At 39.7% G+C, this 18,976-nt stretch overlaps 2 protein-coding genes across 7 annotated transcripts in view; both read left to right on the top strand.

Moving 5' to 3' along the window:
- ZNF221 (zinc finger protein 221) overlaps positions 1-12,173 on the top strand; it is a 28,863-nt gene extending 16,690 nt beyond the window's left edge. The window contains exon 5 of one of the 2 annotated variants that reach the window (XM_054463521.2): positions 461-12,173. In XM_054463521.2, the coding sequence (XP_054319496.1) occupies positions 461-2,013 (1,553 nt within the window). In that variant the 3' untranslated portion in view covers positions 2,014-12,173. The remainder of the gene's footprint in view (positions 1-460) is intronic. The other variant, XM_054463520.2, reaches the window with a different exon arrangement.
- LOC129019931 (zinc finger protein 155) overlaps positions 1-18,976 on the top strand; it is a 33,060-nt gene that overhangs the window by 308 nt on the left and 13,776 nt on the right. Inside the window, exon 1 of one of the 5 annotated variants that reach the window (XM_063658079.1) lies at positions 2,177-2,742. The exons of 1 other annotated variant lie outside the window; for it this stretch is intronic. The gene's annotated coding sequence lies outside the window, so the exon portion shown is untranslated. Of the gene's footprint in view, positions 1-2,176; positions 2,743-18,535; positions 18,588-18,623; positions 18,678-18,976 lie in introns of those variants that run through there. 3 more of the 5 variants (XM_054463524.2, XM_054463522.2, XM_054463523.2) reach the window with 3 other exon arrangements.

Raw genomic sequence — 18,976 nt, forward strand, 5'->3', positions numbered from 1 at the left:
GTGCATCCTTGTACATGACTCTTCCATCTGTTTTACTTCTGTCCATGCCTATTTCCATCACCCTGGTCTAAATTGCCAAACTGCTTTCATGAATTATTGCAACTGCCTTCCTTCTTTAAAGTTCCTTTGGGTTCATTATTCATGTTCATATTTTATTACTTTCATAATTTATCATACAAGATTTTAGACTAGGAAATTTACCAGAATTAGTAACAGGTTAAATGTGTGTATGTTATTAATTATTTAATTAGTCTTTTATTTCTACCAGGATTTTACATATGAGATGTGATGTGGTTCTAAATTGGTCTCTTGAAAACCAAAGACCATAGTGCACTTGGAAAACATGAACTTAATGTTTCCTGTATTCATTAAAGTTTAATGCCATGTCCTAAGTGTGAAATCTTGAAAACATTGAACAGGGCTTCACTTGCCCACATATATTAATTCTGTGTCTTTTTAGAAGGCAAGATCCAAATTGAGATGGAGACTGTTCCAGAAGCAGGACCACATGAAGAGTGGTCCTGTCAGCAAATATGGGAACAAATTGCAAGTGACCTAACCAGGTCTCAAAACTCCATAAGGAACAGCTCTCAGTTCTTCAAAGAAGGTGATGTCCCCTGCCAGATTGAGGCAGGACTATCTATAAGTCACGTGCAACAGAAACCTTACTGGTGTAATGAATGTAAACAGTCCTTCAGTGATGTTTCTGTCTTTGATCTTCATCAACAATCACACTCAGGAGAGAAATCTCATACATGTGGTGAGTGTGGAAAAAGCTTCTGTTACATCTCAGCCCTTCATATTCATCAGAGAGTCCATATGGGAGAAAAATGCTATAAGTGTGATGTATGTGGTAAGGAATTTAATCAGAGCTCACATCTGCAAACTCATCAGAGAGTCCATACAGGAGAGAGACCATTCAAATGTGGGCAGTGTGGGAAAGGCTTCCATAGTAGATCAGCACTTAATGTTCATTGCAAATTACACACAGGAGAGAAACCTTATAATTGTGAGGAATGTGGGAAAGCCTTCATTCACGATTCACAGCTTCAGGAACATCAGAGAATCCATACTGGGGAGAAGCCATTCAAATGTGATATATGTGGTAAGAGCTTCCGTGTTAGATCAAGACTTAATAGGCATTCCATGGTTCACACAGGAGAAAAACCATTCAGATGTGATGCATGTGGCAAGAACTTTCGTCAGAGATCAGCACTTAATAGTCATTCCATGGTCCACATAGGAGAGAAGCCATACAAATGTGAGCAATGTGGAAAAGGCTTCATTTGTAGGCGAGACTTTTGTAAGCATCGGATGGTCCACACAGGAGAGAAACCATATAATTGTAAAGAATGTGGGAAGACCTTCAGATGGTCGTCATGTCTTTTGAACCATCAGCGAGTCCACAGTGGACAAAAACCCTTCAAATGTGAAGAATGTGGGAAGGGATTTTATACAAATTCACAACGATCTTCCCATCAGAGATCCCACAATGGAGAAAAGCCATATAAGTGTGAGGAGTGTGGTAAGGACTATAAAAGGAGGTTGGATCTTGAGTTTCACCAGAGGGTCCACACGGGTGAGAGACCCTATAATTGTAAGGAATGTGGCAAGAGCTTTGGCTGGGCCTCCTGTCTTTTGAAACATCAGAGACTCCACAGTGGAGAAAAACCTTTCAAATGTGAAGAGTGTGGAAAGAGATTTACTCAGAGTTCACAACTTCATTCCCATCAGACATGCCATACTGGAGAAAAGCTATACAAATGTGAGCAGTGTGAGAAGGGGTACAACAGTAAATTTAATCTTGACATGCACCAGAGGGTCCACAGGGGAGAGCGACCCTATAATTGTAAGGAATGTGGAAAGAGCTTTGGCTGGGCTTCTTGTCTTTTGAAACACCAGAGACTCCACAGTGGAGAAAAGCCATTGAAATCTGGAGTGTGGGAAGAGATCTACTCAGAATTCACAGCTTCATTTACATCAGTAAGTCTATGTGGGAGAAAAGCCATATAAATGTGAGAAGTGTGGGAAGGGCTTTGGCTGGGCCTCAACTCATCTGACCCATCGATTCTCCACAGCAGAGAAAAACCATTCAAATATGAGAACTATGGGAAGAGCTTTGTACATAGATCATATCTTTTTTTTTTTTTTTTTGAGACAGAGGCTCACTCTTTCACCCAGGCCTGACTTCAGTGGTGCTATCTCAGCTCACTGCAAGCTCCGCCTCCCGGGTTCATGCCATTCTCCTGCCTCAGCCTCCCAAGTAGCTGGGACTACAGGTGCCCGCCACCACACCCGGCTAATTTTTTGTATTTTTAGTAGAGACGGGGTTTCACCGTGTTAGCCAGGATGGTCTCAATTTCCTGAGCTCGTGATCTGCCCGCCTTGGCCTCCCAAAGTGCTGGGATTACAGGCGTGAGCCACCGTGCCTGGCCATAGATCATATCTTAAAGACCAAGAAAAAAGTCCACAGTGGAGATAATCCATACAAATGTGAGGAGCGTGGGATGTACTACAACAGGCACTTGACTTGATATGCATCAGAGGGTCCATATGGCAGAGAAACCATGGAAGTTTGGGGAGATTGCCATGTGCTTCAGTTATGCCTCAAAGTCTTCAACTTCATCGGAGTGTTCACTTTCAAGAGAAACCTTAGTAATGTGATATCTGTGATAGTCTTCTCAACTACAAGCTCATCTGAGAGTTCACAATGGGAGAAGCATTAAAAATTTGATACATGTGGTAAGCACTTCAGTTTGAGTTCATATCTCATAACTTATTACAGAATCCATGCTGATGATACATTTCATACAGTCTCAGGAGGGAAAATATGTAAGTTAAAGTCAGAGTTTCAGCCATAGTTCAGCATACCCATGTGGTTTTAGAACCACTGTAGCACAGAACCTTTGTAAGTTGGGGCTTCATTCAGAAGTTTGGCAATTATAGTTATTCAAGAGACAGGCCTTAGAAAGAATAGGAGTTTGTTCAGGCATTTACAAATCTCTAATGATGGACATATTAAAATTGATGTCGGCTAGAATATAAGCTGCATGTATCTTTGCTGCAGAATCTTCACAACCTTAACACTGATTGGCACTTTGTATGTGTGTTTGGTACATGTAAGAGATGTAGAAAGAGCTTTGGCTGGGCTTCATATCTTTTGAAATATCAGAGATGTGATATTAAAGGATCAAAAGGAGAATACATATTTCAAAATTGTATCTAAAAGAGGAAACCTGGGATAGACCAAGATGGCCAATTAGAAGCAGCTGTGGTTCACGGTACTCATAGAGAGGAATGAAAATGACAGGTAAATTCAGCACCTTCAACTGAAATATCTAGGTTCTCTCATTGGGACTGACTAGGCAATCAATTCAACCCACAGAAAATGAAGAAAAGCAGGGTGGAGTTATGGCCCACCCGGTGTGGCATGGAGCCAAAGGAAACCTCACCCCCACCCAAGGGAAGCGGTGAGTGATTGTGCGACCCTGCCCAGGAAACCATGCTACTCAAGGATCTTTGCAACCCGCGGGTCAGGAGATCTCCTTGTAAGCCCATGCCACCAGGGCCTTGGGTTTGATACGCAGAGCTGTGTGGAGTTTTGGCAGAGCAGCCTCTTAGGCACACACGGAGACCCAGGAGGTTTACATGCTGTAGCCCCAGAATTCCTGGCAAGGTGGCAGATTCATCCTTATATTCCCCTAGGAAGGGGGCTGAATCCAGGGAGCCAGGCAGCAACATTCTGTGGGCCCCACTTCCATGGCACCTCACAAAACCCACTGGCTTGGAATTTCAACCAACCAACAGCAACAGGCTTCAGCCTGAAATAGGGAGCTCCTGTAGGGGAAGGCTGGCCACCATTTCTGCAGTTCAGTCTACTCAGTGTTCCAGCCTGCCGGCTCTGGAGAGACCAGGTTGTCTGGACCAGGAGAGGATCCCCCTTCCCAACACAGCACACCTGCTTTGCCAGATTGTCTGGACAGGGAGAGGATCCCCCTTCCCAACACAGCACACCTGCTTTGCCAGATCATGCCCAGACTGCAGCTTTTTTTTTTTTTTTTTTTTTTTTTTGGAGATGGAGTCTCACTCTGTTGCTCAGACTGGAGTGCAGTGGCACGCTTTTGGCTCATGGCAACCTCCACCTCTTGGGTTCAAGCAATTCTCCTGCCTCAGCCTCCCAAGTAGCTGGGATTACAGGCAGGTACCACCACACCTGGCTAATTTTTGTATTTTTCATAGAGACAGGGTTTCACTGTGTTGGCCCGGCTGGTCTTGAACTCCTGACCGCAGGTGATCCGCCTGCCTCAGCCTTCCAGAGTGCTGGGATTACAGGCATGAGCCACTGCACCTGGCCCAGACTGCTGCTTTAAGTAGGACCCTGATCCATTCCTCCCCACTGTGTGGGGCCTCCCTGTAGGGGGCCTTCAGTCACTCCAGCCATGCTTATACTGACGGAAATCTAATCTCTACCTCGGATGGAGCTCCCAGGGGAGTGGCAACCACTGTCTCTATGGTTCGGTTGACAAAGCTGTTCCAGCCTGCTGGCTTTGGAGAGTCTGGGCAATCTGGATGAGGAATGGTCCTCCCCCAGCGCAGCACACCTGCTGTACCAAAAGCAGCCGGACTGCTTCTGTAAGTAGGTCCCTGATCCTGTTCCTCCTGACTCAGTGAGAGCTCCCAACAGGAGTCTCTAGACACCTCCTACAGGAGTCTTCAGGCCAGAAACTGGTCAGTATCCCCCTGGGACAGAGCTTCCAAAGGAAGAAGGCTGCCACCTTTGCTGTTTTGCAGCTTTCACTGGTGACACCTCCAGGTACAGGAAAAACGGAGGCAACTAGGGTCTCGAGCAGACCCCAGCAAACTGTGGTAGCCCTACAGTTGCTAACAGTCAGTGGCTTGACTGTTAAAGGAAAAACAGGCAGAAAACAACAAGAACATCAACAAAAAATAAAACCCCATTCAAGGGTCAGCAACCTCAAGATTGAAGGTAGATAAGCCCACAAATATGATAAAAAGTCAACACAAAAAAATGCTGAAAACTCAAAAAGCCAGAGTGCCTCTTCTCCAAATGACTACAGCACCTCTCCAGCAAGGGTACAGAACTGGGCTGAGGCTGAGATGGCTGAATTGACAGAAGTAGGCCTCAGAAAGTGGGTAATAATGAACTTTGCTGAGCTAAAGGAGCATGGCATAACCCAATGCAAAGAAGCTAAGAATCATGGTAAAACAATACAGGAGCTGATGACCAGAATAGCCAGTTTAGAGAGGAACATAACTGACTTGATGGAGCTGAAAAACACAACACAAGAACTTAACAATGCAATCACAAGTATCAATTGTAGAATAGACCAAGAGGAGGAAAGAGACTCAGAGCTTGAAGACTATCTTTCTGACATAAGACAGGCAAAGAAGAACAGAGAAAGAATGAAGAGTAATGAACAAAACCTCCGAAAAAAATATGGAGTTATGTAAAAAGACTGAACCTATGACTGATTGCAGAACCTGAAACAGATGGGGAGAATGGAAACAAATTGGAAACATACTTTAGGATGTTATCCAGGAGAACTTTCCAAACCCAGCATGACAGGCCAACATTCAAATTCAGGAAATGCAGAGAACCCCAGTACTCTGAGAAGTACTCAGAGAACCCCAGTACTCCATGAGAAGATCAACCCCAAGACACATAATCATCAGATTCTCCAAGGTCAAAATTAAAAAATGTAAAGGGCAGTCAGAGAGAATGAAAGGTCAGGTCACCTACAAAGGGAAGCCCTTCAGACTAATAGCAGACATCTCAGTGGAAACCCTACAAGCCAGAAGATATTGGGGGTCAATATTCAGCATTCTTAAAGAATTCTTTGCCAGAATTTAATATCTGGCCAAAGTAAGCTTTATGTGCAAAGAAATAAGATCCTTTTCAGACAAGCAAATGCTGAGAGAATTCATCACCACCAGGCCTTCCTTGCAAGAGTTCCTGAAGTAAGCACTAAATATAGAAAGAAAAAAACCATTACCAGCCACTACAAAAACACACTGAAGTACATAGACCAATGACACTATAAAGCAACCACATAAACAAGTCTGCAAAATAACCAGCTAGCATCATGATGGCAGGATCAAATTCACACATAACAATACTAATATCAAATGTAAATAGGCTAAATGCCCCAACTGAAAGACACAGAAGTGCAAGCTGGATAAAGAGCCAAGACTGATTGATACGCCGTCTTTAAGAGACCCATCACACGTGCAAAGACACACATAGGCTCAAAATAAAGGGATGGAGGGAAATTTACCAAGAAAATGGAAATCAGAAAAAAGCAGGAGTCACAATCCTAGTTTTTGACAAAACAGACTTTAAACCAACAAAGATTAAAAAAAAAAAAAAAAAGACAAAGCAAGGCATTACATAATGGCAAAGAGTTCAACAAGAAGAGCTAACTATTCTAAACATATATATGCACCCAATAGCGAGGACCCAGATTCATAAAGTAAGTTCTTAGAGACCTACAAAGAGACTTAGACTCCCACACAGTAATAGTGGGAGACTTTAACACTCCATTGACAATATTAGATCATTGAGATAAAAAATTAACAAAGATATTGAGGACCTTAACTCAGCTCTGGATTAAGCAGACCTGATAGATATCTGCAGAACTCTCCACTCCAAAACAACAGAATATACATTTTTCTTATCGCCACATGACACTTAAAAATTGATCATAATCGGAAGTAAACACTCCTCAGCAAATGCAAAAGAACTGAAATAATAACAGTCTCTCAGACCATAGCACAATCAAATTGAACTCAAGATTAAGAAATTCACCCAAAAAATTAAAATAAAAATTAAATTAACTCAGAACCACACAACTATGTGGAAATTGAATAACCTGCTTGTGAATGACTCCTGGGTAAATACTGAAATTAAGGCATAAATCAAGAAATTATTTGAAACTAATAAGAATAAAGACACAATGTACCAGAATCTCTGGGATGCAGCGAAAGAAGTGTTAAGACGGAAATTAATAGCACTAAATGCCCACATCAAAAAGCTAGAAAGATCTCAAGTTAACAACATCACAACTAAAATAGAGAACCAAAAACAAACCCCAAAGCTAGCAGAATACAGGAAATAAGATCAGAGCAGAACTCAAGGAGACAGAGACACAAAAAATCTTTCAAAAATTAACAAATCCAGGAGCTGGTTTTTTGAAAAAAACTAAAAGACTGCTAGCTAGACTAATAAAGAAGAAAAGAGAGAAGAATCCAACACAATCAGAAATGATAAAAGGGATATCACCACTGACCCCACAGAAATACAAGCAACCATCAGAGAATATTATAAACACTTATCTGCACATAAACTAGAAAATCTAGAAAAAAAAGAATAAATTTCTGGAAACATACACCCTCCCAAGGCTGAACCTGGAAGAAATTGAATCCCTGAACAGACCAATAACGACTTCTGAAATTGAGGCAGTAATAGTCTACCAAAAAAAAAAAAAAAAGAAAAAAGCCCAGGACCAGACAAATTTACAGCTGAATTCTACCAGGGATACAAAAAAGAGCTGGTACCATTTCTACTGAAACTATTCCAAACAATTGAAAAGAAGGGATTCCTCCTTAACTGTTTTTATGAAGCCAGCATCATCCTGCTACCAAAACCTGGCAGAGATAAAACAAAAAAAAGAAAACTTCAGGCCAATATCCCTGATGACTATCAATGCAAAAATCCTCAATAAAATACTGGCGAACTGAATCCAGCAGCACATCAAAAAGCTTATCCACCACAATCAAGTTGGCTTCATCCCCAGGATGCAAGGTTGGTTCAACATATGCAAATCAATAAATGTGATCACATAATGAGAACCAAAGACAAAAATCACATGATTATCTCAATAGATGCAGAAAAGGCCTTTGATAAAATTCAACATCCCTTCATGCTAAAAGCTCTCTATAAACTAGGTACTGAAGGAACATACCTCAAAATAATAAGAGCCATAGATTACAAACCCACAGCCAATATCATACTGAATGGGCAAAAGTTGTAATCATTCCCCTTGAAAACTGGTACAAGACAAGGACCACCCCCCCGCCCTTTCCCCACTCCTATTCAACACAGTAATGGAAGTTCTGGCCAGTCAAGTCAGACAAGTGAAAGAAATAAAGCATATTCAAATAGAAAGAGAGGAAGTCACAGTATCTTTGTTTGCAGATGACATGATCCTATATCTAGAAAACCCCATCATCTCAGCCCAAAAGCTTTTTAAGCTGATAAGCAACTTCAGCAAAGTCTCAGGATACAAAATCAATGTGCAAAATCGCTAGCATTCCTATAAACCAACAACAGGCAAGCAGAGAGCCGAATCATGAATGAACTCCCATTCACAATTGCTACAAAAACAATAAGTTATCTAGGAATACAGCTAACAAGGGAAGCGAAGGACCCCTTCAAGGAGAGCTACAAACCACTGCTCAAAGAAATCAGAGTGGACACAAATGGAAAAACATTTCATGCTCATGGGTAAGAAGAATCAATATTGTGAAATGGCCATACTGCCCAAAGTAATTTATAGATTCAATGCTATTGCCATTAAACTACCGTTGACATTCTTCACAGAATTAGAAAAAAAAAACCTATTTTAAAATTCATATGGAACCAAAGAATAGCCCAAATAGCCAAGACAATTCTAAGCAAAAAAGAACAAAGCTGGAGGCATCATGCAACCCAACTTCAAACTATACTCCAAGGCTACGGTAACCAAAACAGCATAGTACTGGAACAAAAACAGACACATAGACAAATGAAACAGAATAGAGAACTCAGAAATAAGACCACACACCTACAACCATCTGATATTCAACAAACCTGACAAAAACAAGCAATGGGGAAATGATTCCCTATATAATAAATGGTGCTGGGAGAACTGGCTAGCCATGCACAGAAAATTGAAACTGGACCCCTTCCTTACACATTATACAAAAATTAAGATGGATTAAAAATGTACAAAACCCAAAACTATAAAAACTCCAGAAGAAAATCTAGGCGATACCATCCAGGACATAGGGACAGGCAAAGATTTCATGATGAAAACACCAAAAGCAATTGCAACAAAAGCAAAATTTGACAAATGAGATCTAATTAAACTAAAGAGCCTCTGCACACCAAAAGAAACTATTATCAGGGTGAACAGACAACCTACAGAATGGGAGAAAATCTTTGCAATCTGTCCATCTGACAAAGGTCTAATATCCAGAGCCTACAAGGAACTTAAACAAATTTATGAGAAAAAAAACATTAAAAAGTGGGCAAAAGACATCAACAGACACCTCTCAAAAGAAGACATACATGTGGCTGACAAACATGAAAAAAAAGCTCAACATCACTATCATTAGATAAATGCAAATCAAAACCACAGTGAGATACTGTCTCACATCAGTCAAAATGGCAAGTATAAAAAAGTCAAAAAGAAGCCATTTGCAGCAGCTCAAAGTGCTGTAATCCCAAACCTTTGGGAGGCTGAGGTGCGTGGATCACTTTAGGTCAGGAGTTGGAGACCAGCCTGGCCAACGTGGCGAAACGAACCCGTCTCTACTAAAAATACAAAAATTAGCTGGATGTGGTGGTGCATGCCTATAATCCCAGCTACTTGGGAGACTGAGGCATGAGAATTGGTTGAACTCAGGAGGCAGAGGTTGCAGTGAGTCAAGGTCATGCCACTGAACTTCAGCCTGGGCAACAGTGAAACTGTGTCTCAAAAAAAAAAAAAAGTCAAAAAGCAACAGTTGTAGGTGAAGTTGGGGAGAAAAAGGAATGCTTTTACATTGTTAGTGGGAGTATAAATTAGTTGAACCATTGTGGAAGACAGTGTGGCAATTCCTCAAAGATTTAAAGGCAGAAATACCATTTCACCCAGCAATCCCATTACTGTAATATATACCCCTAAATTAGAAATCATTCTATTAGAAAGATACATGCACTTGTATGTTCACTGCAGCACTATTCAAAATAACAAAGACATGAACTCAACCCAAATGCCCATCAATGATAGACTGGATAAAGAAAATGTCATACATATAGACCATGGAATACTATGCAAACATAAAAAGAAATGAGATCATCCAGGACATGGATGGAGCTAGAAGCCGTTATCCTAAGCAAACTAACACAGGAACAGAAAACCAAACACTGCATGTTCTCACTTATAAGTGGGAGCTGAATGATGAGAACATATGGACACATGGTGGGAAACAACACACACTGGGGCCTCTTGGAGGGATGGAGGGAGGGAGAGCATCGGGCAGAATAGCTAATGGATGCTGTGCTTAATACCTAGGTGATAGATTGATCTGTGCAGCAAACCACCATGGCTCACATTTACCTACGTAACAAACCTGCACATCCTGCACATGTACCCCTGAACTTAAAATAAAAGTTGAAGAAAAAAATAAGTCATAGTATTAAAAAGGAGAAACCTTGCAAGAAATAATTTATGGAAACATGAGTTGAAATGCAGGGTGCACTCAGCACTGCAGTCTAGACCTTTATTTTGATTATTATCTTATTCCACTTGGCTCCTGGCTTCCCCTCATCCTCTGTTCTCAAGTCGGATTCTTATTATTTGGGACTCTGTCTAGTGTTCCCTTGATTGTATACAGTATAAATTTAACAATCATTTGTCATTTTTCTCACAATACAAGGTGAAAAGATTTTGTAATAACAAACCACTGCATATTGTACAATTAAGTTTTTTCAACCGTTTTAAGGCAGGATTCACAGTAAACACTTTTGTCTTTTAAAAAATTATTTTTAAGGAATAGAGACAGTCTCACCATGTTGTTTGGCTGGTCTTGAACTTCTAGGCTCAGGCAATCCTCCTTACCTTAGCCTCCCAAAGTGCTGGAATTATAGGGATGAGCCACCACACCCAGCCCACAGTAACATTTCTAATGTGGCAGATGTAGTTACATTGACAAAAATTTTTCTAGTAAAGGCCAGGTGGGGTGGCTCACTCCTGTAATCCCAGCGCTTTGGGAGGCTGAGGCAGGTGGATCACTTGAGGCCATGGGTTCGAGATCAGCCTGGTCAACATGGCGAAACCCCGTCTCTACTAAAAATACAAAAATTAGCTGGTGTGGTGGTGTGTGCCTGTAATCCCAGCTACCTGAGAGGCTGAGGCATGAGAATCGCTTGAGCCTGGGAGGCAGAGATTGCAGTGAGCTGAGATTGTGCCACTGTACTCCAGCCTGGGCAACAGAGCAAGACTTCATCTAAAAAAAATTCCTAATAAGTTTTGAATTGATCATGATTTGTGATTCTACGTTTCTGTGCAGGCTTTAATATGATTGCCTTCTAATTGCTGTAGTATTTATTTTATCAGACTTCTCAGGTAGAAGCTTTGCCAAATTTGAAGGAAAATTTTTGGCAACCTCAGTATTTCTTCCCATCTCTATGAACTACCAAGAAAATTTGTTGGAGTTTAGTAATTTCATCATGCATATTCATTATTGGAGCAGGAGTAACCTTTACATACTCTTCTTTATTGTTGGCCATAAGAATATGTTTTTTGGAAAGTGGTATATGGCAGTATGTATAAGGTACAACTGTTCGACCTGGAAATCAGGATAGAAAATTACAACATTAAAACTCTGAAAATTAGTAGATTACATGGATGATGTCACTTCATTTTCAAATGGAAAGAACAAGTGTTCAACCACAGGAATTTGTATAAAGTGCATTTATTCGTATAAAAACACAAAGGCAGTAAAATGATGACATAGATGTACAATAAAAAGAGAAGAGCATAATGTATGCTTTAGGAATTCTACTGTAGCCTTCATAACAAACTAAGTGTCTTTGCGTTTCTGGGTTTATTTGGTTATTTTTAGTGTGTGCATACATCATTTGTGAATGAATATTCTGACATTTTCCCTGGCAATGAGTATTTTCTGGAATTTTTCATTTTATAATTTTATGCATTTTAAATTTCTCATTGAACACCAATTTTACCAAAGCAGTTATGTGATGAAAAATTTGAAAAATTATTAATATTAATCACTTACCTATAAGGACTCTGAATAAGATTGCTCTCTACATTGTCATATGACAGTTCAAAATTAAGGAATAGGGATGTGGAAGTCATATTTCAAAATAAAAAAATGTATCTGGTCAACTGGATATACAGATTAATGAGTGGTCAACTGCTTTCGTAACTCATGTGTGTGATTCTGCTTTAGGCATAAGTCAGGAAGCAAGCAAATCCTAATAATAGAAATAATGTGGGTATATATAGTTGTGGAGGTTAAAAAAACAGATTCTTTGAAGAACAAATGTGCATGATCAGGGAACTTAACATGACAGCAGCAGTCTCTTACTGTGTGGAACCAGCTCGGACAAGGAGCTGATTTGGGTGCCAATTCATAGTTATACACCATGGTGTAACTTAACTGTGTTAGGTTAAAAGGCATTCTTCAAAGTGTCTAGTTGAGATACATAAGCTTTTCATAATTAATTTTCTAAATAATATATTTTAATGATGCTATATTCATGCTGTGCCAGTTTGGATAGTAGATTGGAGGTCCCTAAGACCACCTCTGGTTTCTGTGATTTACTAAAATAACTGAGAGTATAGTTATACTTATAACAATATTACAGTGACAAGATACAAAACAGAATCTGTAAAGGGAAATGGCTCATGGGCAGTTGTCTAGAGGAAACCAGAAGCAAGCTTACCAGAGTCCTCTCTGCATGGTATTACATAAGACTCATCTCCTCTAGCATTGAATTGTGATACTACTTGTGAAATGTCTACAATGGAAGCTCATTAGCAACCAGCAGCACAGGTTCTTATTGAGATTGATTATGTAGGTATGTGTCTAGAACATACCAAGATTCCCAACTCTAAGAAGAAGAGCAAGTGTTCCAAATAAGCTGCATTGTAGAGTTTAGGCACAGTGAACCACTCTTACCCATTATGGAAAGGTGGCAACTCTCTCAAACCCCATGTTCCTTGACTCCAGCCAAAGGCCAGTGTTGCAAACAGCTCTTTTTAAAGTTAGCAGTCTGACTTATGCCGGTTATGTTAACTTTTTTTGCACGTGGTATCAGAAAAGTAGGGCCTGCAGTCTTGTGGGGTTTTCTTAAACTATCACCAGATAATAGTTCATCTCTAAGATAGTTATTTGTAAAAGAAAACTCATCAGGTTACATTTTAAAATATTATTATAACAAAAAGTACCATAGGTAGGCCTTCCATCTACCCTCTTGTGTGCCTGGGTCCTCAAATTGGTCACAGGATGATATTAACAGCTGATTGGTTTTTATTGTTCATATTTGTGTCTCACAGACTGCATGAGTATTTGACTCCCAGTAAAACTGAATATTGAATACCTAGCTTCATATGTAGTACCTGAGCTTTTGTGTGGCCAGTATTTCTTGCCACTTCTCACCATGGACTGGGTCCCTTTTATGTTTGTGACCCTGGCGAGTTCACTATGTTAACTTTGAAATTGGGTACATTATTATAATTGGGAATTATTGCAGAGTCTCAATCTCTGTGTTTGAAAAATGAGGGAAGCTTCCGAAGTTATTATTCTCTGACCATATCAGTAGGATATCCATTTAAAGGTTTGAGTTAAATGCCAAAACATTTGTGTGCGTTTTTTTTTTTGGATACACTATGACAATAACTTCCTGGATAGATTTGTTGTTGTTTTTAATTTTTATAATAAAAATACACTCATTTTACTTGCAAGAATAATGCCTAGACATTGGAAACAATTACTTTGGTACAGAAAAGTCTAAAAAAGAAAGTGGAAGATAGGAAGTATGAATATTTTGGTAAGGATGGTTCGGCATATCTATGCATATAGGTAACAATTGTATAGAATTTTACAAAACTAGGAACACACTAAGCATACTTGCTCCTAACAGGATTGTCCTAATTTGACACTAATGTTAAAGGCTGTATAAATAAGTTGACCTCCAACCTCATTTCTAATGCCTGCTGTATCCTGGTGTACTGAATATTAATTTTTCCTTAAACAGTTTTCTGATGATGAGGATCTGTGTGGTATCAATTTTAATTACAACATGCCTAGACTACAGTCCCTAGTTATTTAATCAAACACTAATATATATATATAGGGAAGGCATTTTGTAGATATTTAGCCCATAATCAGTTGGCTTTGAGTAGGGATATTATGTGAGATAATGTCAGTGGGCCTGATGAATCACTTGAAATTATTTAAAAGTAGAGCTGAAGCTTCTTTGAAAAAAAAAAAATTGCACCTTTTAGTAGCATCTTCCTCTCGTGGGTTAGTGTTCCATCTGAGCCATCCTGGGGTATAGCCATATGGTTTTTGCAATTGCTTAGCCAGTCCCACAGTGGCATAAGAAAGTTCCTTGCAATAAATCATTTGTATATGTCATATTGATTTTGTTACTCCATTTCAACGCTGACCAAAAGATATTTTGTTCCAGAAGTGGTTCTAGAGGAAGAGAATCTTAAGAATGAGTTTTCTGAATCGATTCTGTGTTTTCTCAAATTGGATTTCTCATCTTTTTTAGTTTAAAGACACCATTGACTTTATTTCCAGTGGAAAATAGGGCATTGGTTGTTAAAGCCACGACATGGTGATAAATATATGCCAAATATATTGGCTAATCCAAGCATATACCTATAGAAGGCATGATTCTGGATGACTACGAATTTGTTAGTTTCGGACATAATAGTCAAACGAAGGACTATAGTGGTATTTACTAGTTGCTCCAATTTGTGCTTCAGAAAGTGGGAAAGAAAAAGATGAGGTCAAGGCATCAAATTCCAGCTCAGTCAGAATAACCTGAAAGCTTCAGTCATTATGCATGGCTTCTTAACCTTGTGTTGTTGATCTTGGCATTCATAGTAAATAACTTAACGGGAAGTCTATTACACTGTTACTTTATTTGTACAGGCAGGAGGATTCTATTGCAAGTAAACAGAAATCCAACTGGAATTACCTAACAGAATCACATCTCCCAAATCAATTCTAAGACATGTCCAGTTTACAAATCCACAATTGCTTCAATAAACGGGAGGTCAGTTCTGAATTAGGATGGACCCTGGTACATTGCAGAGTGCTTCACAAGGCCCTACAACCATTAACCCGTGTGACTATGTACTCAAAAGGAGAAATATTCAAACATCTTGGCAACGACTAACTCCTTATTGTCAAATGGCACATTTATATTTTGATGATTGGGCCTGGTGAGAAGGAAGCAGGAAGGAATCTAGGCATATTTGTAAGATACATACATATCAGCGGGAAGAAATAAATCTTATAATAATTCATGGGCCTTTCACCTTGGTGAAATTTCCACAAGTTCACTGATGTAGGCCTATTGAGATATCCCTTCTGGGTGTAGGGCAAGTAGAATATAGCCCTTCCTACAATCAAAAAATAGCGTCACAACGCCTAGTGGACCACTGGGACTATTGTATGCTACTTATTCCTCATTGAGGTGTGCTACTTTGCCTATTTTGTGTGACCTGAAAACATTTTGACTCACCCAAGATAAGTCTGTGCAATGTGTCCCAGCTGCTATGTAAGTTTCTCTGCCATCAGGACTCTATGACCCAGAAGAGCCAAAAGTGATTAAAATGTTAATGAAAGATAGTGATGGTTGCGCCTTTGGCTGGCCCTAGTTAGTAAATCAGCACTTTAGAAGGCTGAGGTGGGAGAATCGCTTGAGCCCAGGACTTCAAGACCAGCCTTGGCAACATAGCAAGACCTCGTTCTAAAAAAAAAAATTGAGGCGAACAGACCAAAAACTCAACATAAAAATGGGTAATAGATTTGAACAGTTTACAAAAAGAAAAATAATATTGACACAGGAAATATGCAAAAATGTTCTATGTTATTTAAAAAACAAGAAATATAAATTAAAACTAAATGTAAATACATTTCTTACCATTTGATTGGCAAAACTTTAAAAATGTTGTAATAACACATTTTGTTAGCTAGTTTCAAGGCGAGGGTATATTTATACGTTACTTCTGCAAATGGAAATGGTACCAAAAAATTAAGGCAACTTGACAATATGCAACAAAATGTATTTCTATTAACATCTTCACTTTTCAATCCTGCTTTTTGGGATGTACTCTTCTGATATATCTTCAACAGGGATAATATGTAAATGTACAAGTGTATTCATAACAGCATCATTTGTAATAACAAAATACTGGAAGTCACTGAAATGTCCATAAATTGCAGCACTGCTAAACCACTCAATGGAATTTACGCAGTTTTAAAAATAAATTACTCTATATGACGTGATTTCCAAGATGTTATTATGTGAACATAGGAGAGTTAGAAGTGCACTATCCTAACATTTAAGTAAAAAGGGAAAATAAGAAACACATCTATTCTGTTTAAAAAAAGTAATGAAAATAATAAAATTAGTTACATAAAGGTGTTAGACGGCCACACTGTGGAAGTGACTTGGGGTAGGAAGGAGGGGTGTGGCACTTCTCTGAGAATAATATGTGGTAGAGCATTGACTCATGGGAACATGTTGATGACTGACATACCCAATAATATAAAATCAAGAATGAGATTTCTTTGTAGATAAACTAGGAAAGTTAAAATCATAGAATAACAAATTAACCTAAATGTATTTCAAATCAATAACATAAACAGTCTAAAGGTGAGAGCAAGAAGTAATTTAAGCAACTTATTACACAGTACAGTATTTGACTATATATCCTCAGTCTAAAGACAAAAAGAACTATAAAAAATGTTGAACTCTACTTTTGAATTATTTTTTACAATGATATGAATTAGTAATTCTGACACTACATGATGCGTATGCAATGGTCTTAATGTTTGTGGCCCACCAAAATTCGTATAGTGAAATTATTACCCTCAATGTGATGGTAATAGAAGGTGGGGCCTTTGGAGGGTGATTAGGTCAAGGGATGAATACCCTTATAAGAAATGCCAGAAGGAGCTTGTTTGTCACTTTAACCAAATGAAGACACAGCAATATGGTGCTACCTATGAACAAGAAAGTGGCCTCCTACCTGACACAAAATCTGCCAGTGCTTTGATCTTGGATCCTAGTTTCCAGATCTGTGAAGAATAGATTTCTGTTGTTTAAAACCCAGGCAGGCTATGATATTTTGTGACTAAAAAATATTGGTACTGAGAGGTGGGGTTGCTGCTGCAACAAATACCTAAAAATGTAGCAGTCTTTTTGGAACTATGTAATGGATAGAGGCTAGAAGAGTTTTTACATGCATGCTAGGAAAGGCCTACATTGCCATGAATGGACTGATAAGGACAATTCTGGTTAGGGCTCAGAAATAGAGAATAAGAACTGTAGAGAAAACATCAATCTTGTTAGAGCATACCTAGGTGGTCATGATCAGAATGTTGGTAGAAATATGGACAGTAAAGGCCATTCTGAAGACCTCAGTCAGAAATGTTGAACATGTTATTGGAAGAGAAGAGAGCTTCTTGTTATAAAGGGATGAAGAATTTGGCTGAATTATATTCAGGTGCTAGTGTTTTATGGACGGTAGAATTTGTGAATGATATAATTGAATATTTACCTGAATTAATTTCTAATCAAAGTGTTGAAGTTGCTGCTTGAATAATCTTGACTACCCATAGTAAAAGGCAAGAAGTGAGAAATGACTGAAATAAGTATTAATTAAAAGGGAAACAGAACTAAAAATTTTAAGTTTACAGCCTATCTACTTTGGAAAAAAAAAAGGAAACCTGAAGAAAACAAGGGTATCGTTAAGCAACTAATTCACGAATTTTGTATGGATTGGCCATGTCAGCTGAAGCCAGGACCTATTGTCCAAGACAATGGAAGAATGACCCCAAAGGCATTTCACAGATTATGGCAGCTTCTCCTCCCATCACAGGCCCAGAGTGCAAGGACCTGGGGGACAGAAAGGGCCTTTGATGCCAGATATACCCTAATATATTAGGCACAGTTTTTGCCTACTACGATTGAGCGTGTCAATAAATTTTTATCTCTTGGGAGGGCAGAATAGAGCAAGGATACAGCTGTACTGGTATAGAAATAGCAGTCACTCAATTTTCAGAGAAGTGTTCCCCATACTGTGGTTGGCACAGTCACTTTATCTAAAGAAAACCATGAAAAGTCTTCTTTTTTAGTTTAGAAAAATTGATATAGAACATGAGACTCCATTTTTTTTTAAATAAAAATATAGGTTGATAGGCCAGAATTCACAGGTCCACCTGCCTGAGCCAAAATTCTCACGCCGCCACAGAGCAAATGGACTCCATTTCCCAAGATACCAGCGAAACGCCTGCGGGAGTCTAGTTGCCCTGTCGATGCGCAGGAAATTTGGCTCCCGCAGGCGTTTCGCGAGTATCTTGGGAGGCGTGGGAATTTTGGCCCAGGCAGGAGGACCTATGAATTCTGGGAAGTGGAGTCCATTTGCTCTGTGGAGTCGTGGGAACTGTGGCTCAGGCAGGCGGAATCGGGGGATTCTGGGAAGTGTAGTCCAGACGCTCTGTGGCATAATCGACACTTCCGGTCTCCGAGCAGGACGTTGCTACTTAACAAGGTGGTTTGAGCCAACTCCGTGTCTTGCGGGTCTTTGCGAAAGTGAACCAGTTATTAGGGGTGCCTAACGACCTGGGGGTCAACTAAGGGGGTAAGAAGCCCTGGAGAAGACCCGAGGTTTGGAGATGCGAGGGAGGGGGAGGGGAGTTTCGTTGCCGTCGATGGAGCCTTCTGGCGTTGGGGGCTGTACTCAGGTCCACCGGAGGAGTCGTCGGGGGTTCGGGGAGCGGCGAAGAACCCTGTCTAGTCTTGTGTGCCTGTTTAGATGGTTTTCCAGGTGTTTGACCTCGCTCAGTCCGCCTCCCTCCACTCTTAAGTGTGCGACCTCTTTCTCGCAATATAACGTGGGGTGTTACTTAATCTCCCTGTACCTCCCATTGCCGTTTTTTA

This window comes from Pongo pygmaeus, chromosome 20, assembly GCF_028885625.2.
Source record: "Pongo pygmaeus isolate AG05252 chromosome 20, NHGRI_mPonPyg2-v2.0_pri, whole genome shotgun sequence".
Classification (NCBI taxonomy): Eukaryota; Metazoa; Chordata; class Mammalia; order Primates; family Hominidae; genus Pongo; species Pongo pygmaeus.